This window comes from Arvicanthis niloticus, chromosome 4, assembly GCF_011762505.2.
Source record: "Arvicanthis niloticus isolate mArvNil1 chromosome 4, mArvNil1.pat.X, whole genome shotgun sequence".
NCBI classification, from domain to species: Eukaryota; Metazoa; Chordata; class Mammalia; order Rodentia; family Muridae; genus Arvicanthis; species Arvicanthis niloticus.
The window spans coordinates 74,776,900-74,793,570 of record NC_047661.1 but is presented as its reverse complement, the minus strand read 5'-3'; the positions used below and the strand labels follow the sequence as shown (position 1 = coordinate 74,793,570).

The 16,671-nt window shown below is 47.0% G+C and overlaps 1 protein-coding gene across 1 annotated transcript; it reads left to right on the top strand.

Annotated features, from left to right (window-relative positions):
- The first annotated feature begins 6,305 nt into the window (after positions 1–6,305).
- Anxa9 (annexin A9) lies at positions 6,306–16,426 on the top strand. Its single transcript, XM_034499477.2, has 13 exons — positions 6,306–6,673; positions 7,308–7,398; positions 7,775–7,871; positions 9,669–9,763; positions 9,965–10,078; positions 10,313–10,403; positions 11,643–11,722; positions 11,894–11,953; positions 12,359–12,443; positions 12,580–12,675; positions 12,765–12,823; positions 15,794–15,916; positions 16,247–16,426. The coding sequence occupies exons 2-13, from the start codon at positions 7,324–7,326 to the stop codon at positions 16,307–16,309; spliced, it is 1,038 nt and encodes a 345-aa protein (XP_034355368.1). The 5' UTR covers positions 6,306–6,673; positions 7,308–7,323; the 3' UTR covers positions 16,310–16,426.
- Positions 16,427–16,671: the final 245 nt, after the last annotated feature.

The following is a 16,671-nucleotide window of genomic DNA, read 5'->3' as shown; positions in this document are numbered from 1 at the left end:
GTACTCATATAAATTAATAAGTATGGAGAGAGAAGGGGTGCCCAGCAGCCTTAACTCCCACTGTGGGCAAAACTTGACTAAGTTGGACTTGAAGGTCCCTTAACAGGTCTCTGTAGCTTAGCTTCTTCCATGTAATAATTACTTTGAAAAATGCCTGATCAGATTTGATGGCTCATGCCAAACCATAGCCCTAACATTTGGGAGATAGTATCATTTTTTTTTAACCTTCATGAAATAGGTTTTTTTTTTTTTTTTCATTTATTTTATGTGTGTGAGTGTTTTGCCTGCATGTATGCATGTGCTCCACGAATGCCGGGTGCCCACGGAGGTCAGTGGAGGGTATTCCCTGAGCTGGAGTCATATAAGGTTGTAAGCAGCTCTGTGAGTGCTGAGAATCATCAAACTTGGTCCGCTGTGAGAACAAGTGCTCTTTACTGCTGAGTGGTCTCTCCGGCCCTTGTTTTGAACCCAGGTCCTCTGAAGGAGTAGCTGGGACTCTTCACCACTAAACCATCTCTCCAGCCTCATAATATAGCACTCATCCTTAAGCCTGTAGCAGAGGCTCGAGTCACAATATACGCCATCAAGCACCAGGGCTTTGCCCGAGATCTTAGGAAGCGACTCCATCCCACTACCCCAACTCTAGTGTGAGAGTTTGCCTCTAGATCTTGTCTCTTTGGGGAGTTGTAGAAGCAGTAGATGGTTTCCAGCCTGTTTGTCCACTTGGTCCTTGCAGTGAGACCCCAGTACACATTATATACCACAAAAGCCTGGCTGTCCCCTGAACTTCGCTCTATCCCACTTCGGTGGCCTTCCTAAATTTTTCTGCAACACACACCCCCTCACTCCTCTTTCCGACAGTTCTTCTGTCTGTTGTTTGGGCACCAACTAAGCCTTTGTAACCCTCCCCACAACTCTTGATGAGTTGTCCTCTTTCTTATTTTCTTTATTTTTTTAAAATACTTGGCTATCCTGTGGTTTCCACCAGATTGTTTGTTTGTTTGTTTGTTTGTTTGTTTGTTTTTCCAAGACAGGGTTTCTCTCTGTAGCCCTGGCTGTTGTGGAACTTATTTTTAATTTTTTTGAGACAGTATCTCACTATGTTGCCCAGCCTGGTTCCAAACGCAAAATACTCCTAAGGTCTGGATTTACAGGTGTGAAGGACCACACTCAGCTTTACCAGGCTTTTTTTTTTTTTTTTTTTTTTTTTTTTTTTTTTACAAGACAGGGTTTCTCTGTGTAGCCCTGGCTGTCCTGGAACTCACTCTGTAGCCCAGGTTGGCCTCGAACTCAGAAATCCGCCTGCCTCTGCCTCCCAAGTGCTGGGATTAAAGGCGTGCGCCACCACTGCCCGGCTTTACCAGGCTTTTTAAATGTGTACTCTGGATGAGTGAAATTAACTTTAAAAGAAAGGAAGTGAGGAAGAAAAGAGAGAACAGAGAACATTGGGGAGTTGTGTGGGCAGAGGCTGGATAATGACGGCCTGAGCAATGGAGATAAGAAGGTATACAAAGGAAAGAGGAGAGACCTGGCCTCAGCCAGCACCAGGGTGATGTTGCCCACACACCCTCCCTGGCTGGACCAGGAGATTAGAATCACCACGCCTGCCTTTCCAACCCATCCTCCACCCTAAGTTGGCATTGCCATGCCCACAGTGCCCCAAGTGTGTCCTGCTTGTGGTGACTCACTTCCTCTGAATAAACTGCTGAGGTGTCCCAAGGCATCGAACAGGCCTTGGGGCCAGGGTTAGGCTATTTGAACTAACTCCTCGGAAGACAGACTCATGGAAACTAATGGCAAAAGGAGATCATAAAACACAGAGGCCTGACCATCACAATGACACACTGTTAACCCCGCAGAGGCAAGTAGATCTCTAGGAGTTTGAGGTTAGTCTGGTCTACACTGCCAGGGCTACAGAGTAAGACCATGTCTCCAAAAATAAATAAATAAATAAATAAATAAATAAATAAATAAATAAAGGGCTGGAGAGATGGCTCAGCGATTAAGAGCATTGGCTGCTCTTGCAGAGGTTCTGAGTTCAATTCCCAGCAACCACATGGTGGCTCCAATCATCTGTAATGGGATCCAATGCCCTCTTCTATTGTGTCTGAAGAGAGCAACAGTGTACTCACATACATTAAATAAATAAATCTTTTAAAAAATAATGATAATGGGCCGGGTGGTGGTGGTGCACACCTTTAATCCCAGCACTTGGGAGGCAGAAGCAGGCAGATTTCTGAGTTCAAGGTCAGCCTGGTCTACAGAGTGAGTTCCAGGACAGCCAGGGCTACACAGAGAAACCCTGTCTCAAAAAACAAACAAACAAACAAATAATAATAATAATAAATTATATATCTATACATACACAAACCAAACTCATAAATAAACAAATAAATAATAAATAAATGTGTGGTGGGAAAAGGTCCTAAAAGAGAAGAAAAAAAAAAAGAAAGAAAGAAAAGCAATATTGGGCCAGAGGGTTTAAAGAAGTGCAAACGAGTCAACAGTTCAGGCACTGGACAGTGCTGCTATGACACTAAGGGACACCCTAAGTCACCCAGACCTCATCAAGACATGAAAAGTTAGAAGCAGCTGGATAGTGGTGGCACACACCTTTAATCCCAGCACTTGGGAGGCAGAGGCAGTGGGATCTCTGAGTTCAAATCTAGTCTTGTCTACATAGCAAGTTCCAGGACAACCAGGGATACACAGAGAGGAAATTCTGTCTTGAAAAAACAAAAAGAAAAGAAAAAGTGACATTGAAACACCTGGATTCTGTTTCAAACTCCACGGGAGTGCCCATCGTCCTCAAATCCATAAGGACAGTACAGAGGAAATCTCTTAGCTGTCAACCAAGTTTGTAATCCTAAAATGTAGAGCAGGAGATTTGAAAGTGATTGGTAAATTTGAAAACAGACTGTCTGTCCCTAGTGGTAAATAGATGAAAGTCAGGACTGAAAGGGGTGAAATTCCACTGTAGATGTGACACGAATACTCCTCAGGCTTGGAGGCAGGGTTCGCTTTTGCCACTTGACTGGGTTTCAGGGTGACTTTAGAGTTCAGACTTCTCCAGATTTAGAGAACTTGCAGCTTCTTGTGAGTAGTCCCTTGGGAAGAGTTGGCCAGGGTTAACTGGCCCTCCCCTCATCCTGCCCCCTGCCCCCTTCCTTTCACCCCTTTCACCGTGTGCACTGTGTTAAGTTGGCCAGCATCCTGCCAGCATCCTCAAAGCAAGTTTCCATCTGCCAGTCCTGCCTGGTTATCTCCCAGAGACTTCTTGTTATCTTAGCTACCCACCAAGTCTATCCTGGAACCTGATGTTCTCAGGATGCTGTACTTCTGACCAGTAAAATTTGAGAGCCCCTTGATACTTTCAGATGGAGCCAGGGACTTCAAGTGGCCCTAGGTGATTTATTATTAATACTCTCAGTGGTTACTTCTGCCCTCTTGTGGCACAATTGAGGAATGGCAGGAAAAATTGAAGCTGACCAAGATTGGACTTCACAATCTAGAAGCAACAGTTACTAATACGAAATAAGATAGTAACAACACTTGTTGCCGTATGTTAACATTTTGACACCGAGACTTAGTACTCTGTGGCAAGCACTTTTCTAATTGTTTTATATGTATTCGGAGGTGGGCTGCTAAGGATTGAACCTGGGCCTCATCATTGTGAGAGGATGGCTCTCTGCCCCTGAACTACATCTCCACCCTGCTATATATTTATCTAATTCTCACAACAATCTATAATATAAATGTTTGTGGTGGTTTGAAAGAAAATGTTCCCGTAGGCTCATAGGGTGTGGCACTATTAGGAAGTGTGTCACTAGGGAGTGTGGGCTTTGAGGTCTCAGAAGCTCAATCTAGGCCTAGTGGCTCATATATCTTCTCCTGCTGCCTACAGATCAAGACAGAGCTCTCAGACCCTTCTTCAGCACCACGTCTGCCTGGAGGCTGTATATATGTGTGAGAACCACATGTGCTTGCTTAGTGCCTGGAGAGGCCAGAAGGCATCAGATCTCCTGGTATTGGAGTTCTAGATGATTGTAAATCACCATGTGGGTGCTGGGAACTGAACCCAGGTCCTCTGCAAGAGCAGCCAGTGCTCTTAACTTCTCTCTAGTGCCCCTGCCTCCAGCCTCTGTTCTAAGGATAAGGAAGGTCTCTGTACCTTTCCAGCACCATGCAGAAAGTCAAATTCCTGACTCTGGGAAGTATAGCCCTGTGGGCTTTCAGCTTTAGCCACAGTGCAGAGATTAAGCCCTATCTGGGAGTTGTGAGATAGAACTAGAGATATGCCATTAGAAAAGAATTTCAGATAAACAATAAATAAAGTTATCAGAAGTAGTCACATTAAATATTTGGTCATACTTATACCAACAAATTATTGTTTATTTGAAGTAATTTAATTGAGAGTTGTATATTTTTATTTACTTAATCTAACACCCCTAATTTACAAGGTGATTTTATGCTGCCATTGGCCATCACACACACTGCTTCATTTATTATGTCAGATGCCCCAGCCTCCTGTCTCCTCAGCCCTGCAGTTTCTACCACTCTTTTTCTCTCTCTCTCTTTCTTTTTTTCTTTCTTCCTTCCTTCTTTTAAGAGTCTATCATTTATTTTATGTATGTGAGTACATTGTAGCTCTCTTCAGACATACCAGAAGAGGGCATTGGATCCCATTACAGATGGTTGTGAGCCATCTCTCCAGCCCCTCTACCATCCTGTTCATGTAGAGATTATGAAATGTCTAGCTAAGATTACAGAATGTAACCTGGCAGAGCTAGGGTTAAAGGCTTATACCTGCACATCTCAGCACTTAAGGCTAAGGCTAGAAAATTGTGAGCTCAAGTCCAGCCTGGGCTTCACCATGAGTTCCAGGGTAGCCTGGGCTATAGAATAAAACCCTGTGCCTTCCTACAAAAAGGAAGAATGGGCATTGCCAGCAACCCTGACTGCCTGAGTGTCGTTGTTAGAACAGCTCCTGCTGAAGGGATCACTCCCATGGGCTTTCCTCTCACTTCTGTGTGCACATGCACAATAAAGAATTCTTTAAAAATTAGATATTGGCCGGGCGGTATTGGCGCACGCCTTTAATCCCAGAACTTGGGGGGGGGGGCAGAGGCAGGCAGATTTCTGAGTTCGAGGCCAGCCTAGGCTACAGAGTGAGTTCCAGGACAGCCAGGGCTACACAGAGAAACCCTGTTTCGAACCCCCCCCCCAAATAAAAAAAAATAAAAAAAATAAAAATTAGATATTGCTGGGTGTGGTGGCACATATCTTCAATTCCAGTACTTGGGAGGCAGAGACAAGTGTATCTCTGAGTTTGAGGCCAGCATGGTCTACAGAATGAGTTCCAGGACAGCCAAAGCTACATGGAGAAACCCTGTCTCAAACAACAACAACAAATAATAATAAAAATAATGTGAAAAACAAAACAAGAAAATTAAGTTAATAAAAAAAAATTAGAGACTGACCATGCATCCTCTGGTTTTAAAACTGGAATATGTTTTCTACTTTAGTGAAGAAGAAATTCAGAATATGATTGCCACCATGAAGGTCTTCATTTTCAGTGTCCCCAAACTTATTTTCTTTGTGTGTTAGAAGTGGATAATGCTGTCACACTCTCCTTCCAGGGTTCTGGGAGATCAAGGAGATCTGGATTTGGAGAATGGCAGTGGTCTGGAGACAGAAAAAAGATTGCTCCCTATAACCTAAGGAGCCAGCCCTGAGGTTTTATCAGCTGCTTGGGGTCCCTGTGGCTGAGAGGGACTGTGCACCTGCTGCTCTGTGCTGACAGCTTCAGGCTTGGCTGCTGGGATTGTATCACTTGCAGCCCAAACAGCCAAGGGACACTGACAGCTAAAAGACGAGTCTGAGAAATCCAAGCCCCGGGAGTCTCTTCCATCTGCTAGCTGCTTTGGGAGTACAGCACTCCCAGGGTGCCGTGCTTCTCTGCAGGGAAACACCCTTTCTGCATTTTTCTCTCTTGACTCTGGATCTGCTCCCACCCCTGATTACCTGTGCCCTTCCTTCCTCACAGATATAAACAGTCCCCTTGCCTCCCCACCCATGCTGGCTGGCTTTCCTAAGGCAAAATCACCAGAAGCTTATGGGCTGGGACCCCCTGTGGGGTGCAGGCTGGGGTGCCCTGCTGGTATGTGTCCCAACAGGTTCTTCTCTATCAACCTTGAAATCAGCCTGGAGCCTGTCTGACCTGCATTCCCCTCACCCTCCCCCCCACCTCCTTTTACCCCCAGGGAGCTGGAGCCAGTGGTAGAGCCAGGTCAGAAGACTCAAGAGACTAGGTGTCTATGGTCCCAACCTGGCCCCACAGGGAAGGCAGCTCACAAAGCCTCCTGTGTCCTGGGCTGGGCTGAGAGGTTGAGAGTTCACTTGCGTGGGTTCAGGGCCAGTTCCTGGGAGGAGAGATGCTAGGCAAGGAGGTGTTTGTTTGCTTGTAGACCCTGTACAGCCTGGTCCTCTCCCACGTCTGGGAGGGGCCAGACTTGGAGACAACAGCTGGGCTGGTCGCAAGAGAGAGGTCATCTGACTGGCTGCTCGGCCCAGGCTGTCCATTCCTCCTCTTCTCTGCCAGGCCACTCCAGAGCTGGTGCCTACAGTCAAGCCACCAAACCATAGCACCTGTCTCACCTCTAGGACCTTTGGGGTAAGTTCTGGAACTGAGCCCTTATCTGAGGATGGGAGAACTTACTGATTGTGGAAGGAGTGCATATGGTCCTTTTTCAGCATGACAGCATCTAGCCTCTGTCCAAGCACCCATGTTCCACAAGGACAGCCTACCTGCTGACCTAAAGATCCCACCTGAGATTCCCTGAGGTCTGGGGGTGGGGTGGGGCAGACAGGTAGGAAGCTGCTTTGCAGGTTAGATCTTACTTGTGGGGGAGACTGTGTGGTAAGGAGCTGTCTTCCACCTGTGTCCATCACTGTGTCACCTCAGCTGCCTGAGGAGCCAGGCCAGGGAAGGAAGGCACATGAGCCTCAGAGGGCATCATCTCAAACTAAGGGTTCAGGGGTTTTGGGTGGAGGGAATTGGTTGGTGAGTGCTGGTCCAACAGCCTCCCTAGTCAAGCTGACTTACTATAAGAAGGTGACTGCCAGAACTAGGTTCTTCCTGCTGCCTCCTCTATCCCCCTTGAGCCTGTGCACTAGTTCTGTATCCTACTGTTTGCTTTCTGCACCACAGGAAAGGAATGGGTTGAGAAAGTCCAGGCCCCACATGAGAGGCCATCAACACCCAAGTGGGACATTCCCCTTGGCTAACTCCTGGTTTTCTTCTGTAGGAAAGCCAGCTGTGCCATGTCTGTGAGCTGTGGACCACTGGGAACATCTCTGACTCAGGAGATCCTCAGCTCCCTGGGTCTTGCCGACAAGGTATGGGCTGTTGGGACGTCAGGAATGTATTTATGTTCTCATTAGTGTTGGTGATTTAATTCTAGGGGCCACACTTGCCAGCTTAGAGCTCTCCCACTGAGCCACATCTCCAGCCTCAACAATAAATTTTAATGTGCCAACTCAGGGGCCAGGAGATGTTGGGGAACAGGAAAGTGGAGATGGCTAGAGAGAGAACATAGCTGAGTAAAAGCCTTGATGAGCTGAGCTCAATTCCTAGGACCCAAATGGATGAAGATAACCCAGCACCATGGGTTATCCTCTGAACTCCCTTGCACAAACCTAACAAATGGCCAAAGTAGGAGGAGGAGGTGGGCAGGCTTCCTCCTCATGAGGCCATGTTCTCCTGCTCTTACAGACTGCAGCCTGGGGGACTCTGGGCACCCTCAGGACGTTCTTGAGCTTCAGTGTGGACAAAGATGTACAAAGACTGCTAAGGGCTATTACAGGCCAAGGTAAGCTAATGTCCTTGGTGTTCAGGGTCTATCTTTCATTGTTGATCTGGTATTTATTTAATTAGAGATAGGTTCTCATTTGTAATCTGTGTAGCCAGGAACTCACTATGGAGACCAGGCTGGCTACAACTCAGATCCACTTGCATCCACTTTTCTAGCCGAGGATTAAGGATAGACAACGTCACACCTGCCAGGGCCTCACTCTGCATCTCAAGCTGGCTTCAAATTTGCAGTAATCCTCCTGCAGCAGTTTCCCAAGAGCTGGGATTATAGGCACAACTGCTGTTTTGCCTTTTTTCTCTTTCTTGTTCTCTTTTTAAATTATTATAATTATTTTATAATAGTGTTTTGCCTGCATGTATGTCTGTGTACCACAAGCATGCCTGGTGCTTTCAGAGGCCAGAAGAGATAGTCAGAATCCTGGAACTGGTTGTGAGTTAGCATGTGGTTGCTGGGAATTGAACTTGGGTCCCCTGGAAGAGCAGCCAGTGCTCTGAACCTCTGAGGTTTACTTTCTCATAAACAATCTATAGGTCAGAAAAGAAGAGGGGGTAACCAGATGGCTCAGGGGTTAAGGCTCCTGCTGCCAAGACGTCAATCCTAGGAACCTCATGGGAGAAGGAGAGAACTCACTCTCAGAGGTCGTCCTCTGACCTTCACATATGCTGAGGCAAGCATACACACATCCCCCACCACATACATAATAAACAAACAAATGTTAAAAAAAAAAAAAAAAAAAAGCTTTAGGATCCAGGAAGGAGGAGCTAGCCATGTTCTGGGAGCGCCGGTGGGAGCTTGATTCTAGCACGTCAAGTTCTGTGGTGATGTGTCATAGCCACCCTACAACACCTGTGTGAGGGCAGGCTCATTTATTCCATTCTGCACACAAGGAAACTGGGGCTCAGAGAGATTAAGAGGCTTGCCCAAGGTCACACAGCTCCCAGATTCTAAGCCAAAGGAAGTGGGTACCACCCAAAAAGCCTTTTACATTTTTATTTCATTAATTTATGGTTTTCATTTCTTTCTTAAACCATTATATTAGGCCAGTTTTACCTGAATTAGAATTTGCGTAAGATCTGTTTATTCATTCATTTCCTTCCCCCCACCCTGTCTCTCTGTGTGTATGTGTGTGTTGTGTGTGTGTGTTCTGTGTCTCTGTGTGTAGCCCTGGCTGTTCTGGAACCCACTCTGTAGACCAGGCTGGTCTCAAACTCAGAAATCCACCTGCCTCTGCCTCCTGAGTGCTGGGACTAAAGATGTGTTGCCACTGCCACCATCTGCATTCTCATCTGCATTCTTGGCTTGCTTTCTTCTTCCTTTGTTCCCCTTCCTCATGGAATTCGGGCTAGCATCAAGTTCACTGTGTACCAAATGACTGAACTCCACAGCATCCTCCCTCCATCTCTCAGGTGCTGGGGTCATCACACCCAGCTTTCCATGATATTTTTAAAAGATTTATTATTTACTTTAGTGTGTGCATGTATGTGTGCATTTGCGAGGGTAGTACCCATGGAGGCTGGAGGAGGCCGGATCCCCAGAGCTAAAGTTACAGCGCCCACCTGATGTAGGCGCTGAGTCCTGTGAAAAAGTTTGACATGTTCTTAATCTCTGGACGCCTCTCCAGCCCTTTAAATGGCGTTTTGACATTTTCTTAGCATCTCCTTTGAGAACAGATGGAAGTAGGGGTGCAATAGCCCTGGTCTTCCCTCCCCTTCCCTAGACCCAGTTCTCTTCCAAGGAGCCGAGAATTCATGACTGTGAACTCTGTGGCTGCAGCCTGGTTTTGTCTTGGTTTAGGTGTGGACCATGGTACCATTGTGGATGTACTGACCAATCGGAGCAGAGAGCAAAGACAGCTCATTTCTCGAGCCTTCCAAGAGCGCACCAAACAGGTGTGACCACTGACATCCCAGGAGCTGTGGACAGGGTGGGGACTCCCCTGGAGATTCAGCCACAGCCTGCCCCTCCCTCCTGGCTAATCAGGGACTTGGTAGCCAAACCTGGGATGAAAAAAATCAAGCAAAGCTTCCTTCCCATGATTCTGGGGCCTTCCTCAACCTATATCTCTGTCTGTCTGGGGTCCGTTTATGCAGGATCTATTGAAGTCCTTGCAGGCAGCACTCTCTGGCAACCTGGAGAAGATTGTGGTGGCTCTCCTACAGCCTGCAGCCCAATTTGATGCCCAGGAATTGAGGACAGCCTTGAAGGTACCAGGAGAGGACCACTGCTGGGGTGTCTGGGGAACAAGAACTCCAATGGAAAGAGGGAGGAGGACAGTTAGTTGACTGGCCTTGACCTCTCCAGAGAGTGGGCCTAGAGACCCCCTAGACCCTGCGGTGCCCATCAGACAGAGAAGCGGCTAGTGCCTGCTCTCCAGCACTGTCTGCCATCTTGCTGAGCTAACATGGCCCAGTGTCACATGGCCTCACAATTTCTTACAGACCCCTGGTTCTGCTGAGGATATAGCCTTGGAAATCCTAGCCACCCGAGCAGCACCCCAACTGCAGGAGTGCCTGGCAGTGTATAAGCATGGTAAGATTATACGAGGGGTCCCTGAGAGCTGAAGGGTATTGGGACTCTCCTACAGTCCCTGAAGATCTGGGACCCTGACAGACCAATATCTATTCCTTTAAGGTCTCTGCTCCCAGCATTCCTCCCCTCCACTGCCAGTGCCTCAGTCTCCCCAGGGGAGAGTGCCACATGTGGTCATTAAAGGAGGAGAAACAATGATTAACTCAGTCTGGAGCCCTAGGGCAAATTTCACAGTAATGACATTAGGCACCATAACAGTCTCAAAGGTCCCCTTGCTGTCCCTACCATCAAACCACATCCCAAGGTTGCAGCCTGGGGGACAGGTGGAAACCTTTTTTAAGACATGCTGGCCCTGCCTGCCACAGCCTCACCTACTAATTTGTGAGCAGCCTTTCCCACCCTCTCCTCACTATACCACCTTTTTCTTCTTTTGCTGTCTGATGCTGCTCTGTGTTCTTAACTCTCTCCTTACCCGCCTTGACGCCATCTTGGTTCTGTTTCCTCCTACCCCCACCGACAGCACAGCTTCCTGTAGATGAGATACTTTGAATTCATGATCCTCAGCCCTCACAAGTGCTGGGCTTGCAAGCATGGCTGACGTTTTGTTTCTCTTTTCCTTCTTCCCTTTTTTTCTTTTTGGATTGAACCCAAGGTTTCAGCACATGCTACATACTACATACATGCATACATACTACATACATGCATACATACATACATACTACAGTCTTCATTTTTCTGTTCTCCCCATTCCCAATCACTTCCTGCTTCATACCCCGCCTCACACATCACTTCTTAGACACTGATTAGAGGTTAGGGCCTAACCAGCTTACTTCATATTCTGGGGTTCCCTAACTCTGATTACTGCTGGTTGGGTGATTGATACCTTCTTCTAGCCTTCTTGGGCAACTCAGCCCCATACCCATAAAATAAACATAAATCTACACACACACACACACACTCACAAAGCCGGGCAGTGGTGGCACACACCTTTAATCCCGGCACTTGGGAGGCAGAGGCAGGTGGATTTCTGAGTTCGAGGCCAGCCTGGTCTACAGAGTTCCAGGACAGCCAAGGCTATACAGAGAAACTCTGTCTCGAAAAACCAACCAACCAACCAAACAAACAAAAAGAAAAAAAGCAGGGAGGACCATTAGGGTCCAGTAGGTCAGGGGCTTGGCAAGTCCTAAGGCTATCTATCCCAAGACAATCAGGAGTTAAAAAGCTCTGCCCCTCCCCCAGATTTCCAGGTGGAGGCTGAGGAAGATATCAGGACTGAGACCAATGGCATCCTGCAGGACCTGCTTCTGGCCCTGAGCAAGGTGAGGAGGCTTGGCCTAAAAGGGAAGGGATTTGTGTTCCTCAGCTGGGCACGGCCCAGAGCAGGGAGCTCTGCTGTCCTGTGACAGACAACGGAGAGCTTCGGAGAGACCAGGGCCTGGACGAAACACTGGCCTTCCAAAAGTTCTCCTGAGTATAGTGTCTCCTCTTAGGGAGGCCGTGAGAGCTACTCTGGAATCATTGACTACAACTTGGAAGACCAAGATGTCCAGGTAAGCAGGATTCAGAGTTTTTATGTCCTGTACACTTTGTAGACTCCTTCCTTGACCTTGTCTCAGGACCCAGACCCCATGTACCATGTGCGGCCAACTTCTCCCCGACTTCTTTGCCTCTGCTCCAATCTCATCTGTTGGCAGACTCTCCTCTTAGCTTAGGGATTAGTTCCTTGTAAGAGCAGCTGAACAGAGTCCCTTTCTTAATCCTGCCTGGAACTCACTCTGTAGACCAGGCTGGCCTAGAACTCAGAGATCCATTAGCCTGTGCCTCCCAATGCTGGGATTAAACTATCCCTTTTCACCCTCGGCCCCATTTTCTTCACAACAGACTTTTGGGGACATCATAACTGTGGCGTCCAGGTTACAATGATCCTAGCTCACTGGCCCCTTCCTCTTCCCCAGGCACTCCAGCAGACAGGAGAATCCAGTACAGCAGGTCAATGGGTCCTGCTCTTCACACAACGCAGTCCTCAACACCTCATCCGAGGTACCCAGCTTCCTCTCCCCACCCAGCTTGCTCTATCTACTGATGAGTGTGGCGTGGCGGGTCGCCATTCCATGTGGTAAGTAACAGTCCCACATACCAATTTACTTCTCTAACCACTCCCCACACATACCAAAAGTGTTTGATCAGTACTGGAGATGCACTGGCCAAGAACTGGAGGATGCTATCCGGAGCTGTTTCCATGGAGATGCCCAGCTGGCTCTGATCAACCTAGGTAGGCACCTGCTCAGATGTGTGGAGTTGGACTGCCAGGGAAGGCTGTGGCCCTGACATGCCTCTCTGTCCTTCCACCTTTGCTTCTAGCTTCCATGATGAGAAACACAGCGTTGTTCTTTGCTAACAAGCTCCACCAAGCCCTTCAGGTAAGAGGCACTCTGCTCCTGCCCTGCCTTGTGGCTCATCTTTTCTGCCTTGTGGGCTCTTCTGTCTTCCACCTGTTCAACCCCTTAACTTGAGATAAGAGGAAAAAGAATAGAGAGGAAAAGAAAGAGATTTCTGAATAAAGTCAGGGGGGTCGGAAAGGGAGTGACGTTGTGTTAGACTGCTTCCTGCTATTCGGAGAGTTGAGTTTCTTGGGGCAAGTTTGATTTTCTCCGTCAGGATATCTAATGTCTTGTTTCTTCTTTGTACATGACTCCTTAACAAACCAAGGGTAACCGGCTAACAACCCACCCACCTCGTGGGCACCCTAGCATTTATGTGCCTTCTGAAAACTCTCCAGAATTCCAAACATCTCACAACCCCAGAGACTCTCTGCAGCTGGCAAAATGCCCGTGCCAGAGCATGAGGCAAATCAGTCAGCTGCTGTGGACAAACCTGAGGCAGCCCCATATCCCACACCTGGGATTAAAATGAAAACACATTCTTAAAATATTTCTGTGTTTTTCAAAGAAACCAAAACTCCAATTGACATGCATTGCCCTTCAGAACCTACCGTGGAACTTGTAAGCTATGGATCCCCGTGTTTACAGGCTGGGTGATAGGCAGAGAACTGTGCTTTGGTTAGAACTAAGTTGACCCACAAGGCCCTGAGGCCAAGGTCGGCCTTAATGTCTACCTCTGCACCAAAATCTGTGTTCAGTATGGCTGCTGTCAGAGGTGAAGGTGACATTCTGCACAGTGGTTCCCAACCTTCCTGACCTGCGACCCTTTACACAGTCCCTCATATGTTGTGGGGACCCCAACCACAAAATTATTTTCCTATTTATTTATTTATTTATTTTTGGTTTTTCGAGACAGGGTTTCTCTGTGTAGCCCTGGCTGTCCTGGAACTCACTCTGTAGACCAGGCTGGCCTCAAACTCAGAAATCCACCTGCCTCTGACTCCCAAGTGCTGGGATTGAAGGTGTGCGCCACCACCGCCCAGCCACAAAATTATTTTCATTGCTACTTCATAACTGTAATTTTGCTAGTTATAAATTGTAGTGTAAATATCTGATATGCATGTGGGCCCTTGTAAAAGGGCTCGAAACCCACAGGTTGAGAACCGCTGCTCTAGAAAGAATACTAGGTAGCATGGGGGGGGGCGTGGGGGTGAATTCCTGTAATCCCAGCACTCAGGAGGCAGACTACAGAGTGAGGTTCAGGAAAGCCAAGACTATACAGAGAAACCAGAAGAAATAAATAGATCCTGCCAGTCTGGAGAAAGGAGGCCCAGCGTGCTAAAGGTATTACCATCTCTTTGTTTTTCTTCTTTGTATCTAATGGAACAAGGACAGTGCATAATAGTGTGTGTGTGTGTGTGTGTGTGTGTGTGTGTGTGTGTGTGTGTGTGTGTATTTAAAGGGATATAATAGCCAGACATTGGCAGTGCAGTGCACACCTTTAATCCCAGCATTTGGGAGGCAGAGGCAGGTGGTAGATCTCTGTGTTTTGAGGCCAGCCTGGTGTACAGGTTGAGTTTCAGGGCAGCCAGGAATACACAGAAAAACTTTCTCAAAAAAAAAAAAAAATCAACAATAAAACCAAAACCAAGAAAATAAGTAAATAAATAAGAGGGGGCTGAAGAGATGGCTCAGAGGTTAAGAGCACTGACTACTCTTCCAGAGGACTGAGTTCAATTCCCAGCAACCACATAGCAGCTCATAATTGTAACTCCAAGATCTGACACCTTCACACAGACATAAATGCAGGCAAAACATCAATGCACATAAAATAAAAATAAATACAACTTAAAAAGGGATGTGTAATACATGAAAGGTTAGTGCCATCGCACTGTGTAGACAGAGAAGCCTTCAGCGCCACGCCCCAGTGATGACTATTCAAAGGACAGCCTGTATATGCCCTTGCTCAATCATTGAGATAGCCATCTTGACAACAGATTGTTATACTTAGCTAAGAAAGCCTGGATCATTATGAGTCAAATCCAGGACTTACTTGAAGACCTGTGCTTATCTGAGTTCTGATGTAAAATCAAATCTGTAGGCTGGGAGCAGCTTAGTGGCAGAGCACTTGTTAGGCCTGTAAGGCTCACATGTAAGGGAACTGATACATGTCCTAGTATACTGGGATCATGAGACCTACATTCTTGGATATAAATGTCAGACTATCCTGCTAGCCAGGAGACATACACGTGCAATCCCAGCACCTGAGAAGTAGAAGCAAGAAGATCAAGAGTTGGAGGCTTGTCAGGCATGGTGGCCCACACCTCAAATCCAGTCTAGAAGCAGAAGGAAGTGAATCTCTATCTCTGAGTTCAAGGCCAGCCAGTCACTTGATGAGACTCATCTCAAAGCTATATATTGACTCAAGGTCAGTCTAGGGTACATGAGACAATGTCTCAAAAACAAAAGCATGGTGTGGAGAGATGGCTCTGTGGTTAAGGGTTTCACATTCTTCCAGAGGACCTGCATTTGATTCCCAGCACCCATGTCCGGCAGTTCACAACAGCTCCAGGAGATATGAAGCCCTCTACAGGCATCTATACACATTTGGCATAGACAAATACACACACACACACACACACACACACACACACATTTTCACATAAAACAAAACGTTGGGCTGTACATGGTGGCTTACACTTTTAGTCCCAGCATTTGGATCTCTTGAGTTTGAGACCAGGTAGCGATACACACTGAGATCCTGTCTCAAAAAAAAAAAAAAAAAAAAAAAAAAAAAAAAAAAAAAAAAAAAAAAAGCCAGTGGTAGCCAGCATGTTCAAGAGCCTGGCTTTGATTCACTCGTGCCACAGGAAAGGGCAGACAAGGTTGTGTGAGAATAGACAGCAGCTTTGACTCCTTTATTGCTTCAACCATTCCTCTGCTTCCTACTCACCCTCTGTTCTCGGTGAGAATCCCCCCAGCTGCCTGCTACAATGTCTTCTTTACCAGGAAACTGAGCCCAATTTCCAAGTGCTGATGCGGGTCCTTATCTCCCGAAGCGAGAGTGACCTTCTAAGCATTCGGGCTGAGTTCAAGAAGAAATTTGGGAAGTCTCTCTATTCTTCTCTCCAGGTAAAACTTAGCTATTTTCTCCCCTTCAAGACAGGGTTTCTCTGTTTAGCCTTGGCTGTTCTTGAATTCACTCTGTAGACCAGGCTGGCCTCAAACCAAAAGATCCGCCTGCCTCTGTTTCCCAAGTGCTGGGATTAAAGACGTGTCTAAACTTAGCTATTTCTTACCCTGGAGCCTGGCATCCTAGACCTTCCCTCCATCCCTGTCTCCTTCTGTTGAGTGTGGAACTCCAGGCACCAGAAGGAGGTCTTGCCTTGATGAAGAGCTATGTATCAGCAGGAGGTGGTGGTAATTGATATGGTTTTCTAATACTGATTTCCTTACCTGCAGGATGCAGTCAGAGGGGATTGTCGGTCAGCACTTCTGGCTCTGTGTAGAGCTGAAGATATCTGAGACTTTCCTGACCCACTCTGACTTGGTATTCAAAAATCTGAGATTCCCATATTTGGTTGAACACATGGAAGAACCCCAAGGAACACCATATACTCTTCTTGAGGCTGGACCTCTAAATTTCTTTGATATCTTTGGATTTCCCTCTTCTCAAAGTGGTATCTTCTAGCTCCATTCTAGAGAGGAGTAACAGGAGGTCTCAGAGTATCTGTCCTACTCAATCTCCCCAAAGGCCAGAACATCTCCCTGACAGTCAAACACTTTGGCAAATTCACTATCTTCTTATGTTTCCTGGTTAAAGTTTGGGTGGAGCAGGCCATGGACCAGGAGGAGACCGTGGAGTTGAGCTGCCTTTGAAGTCTACT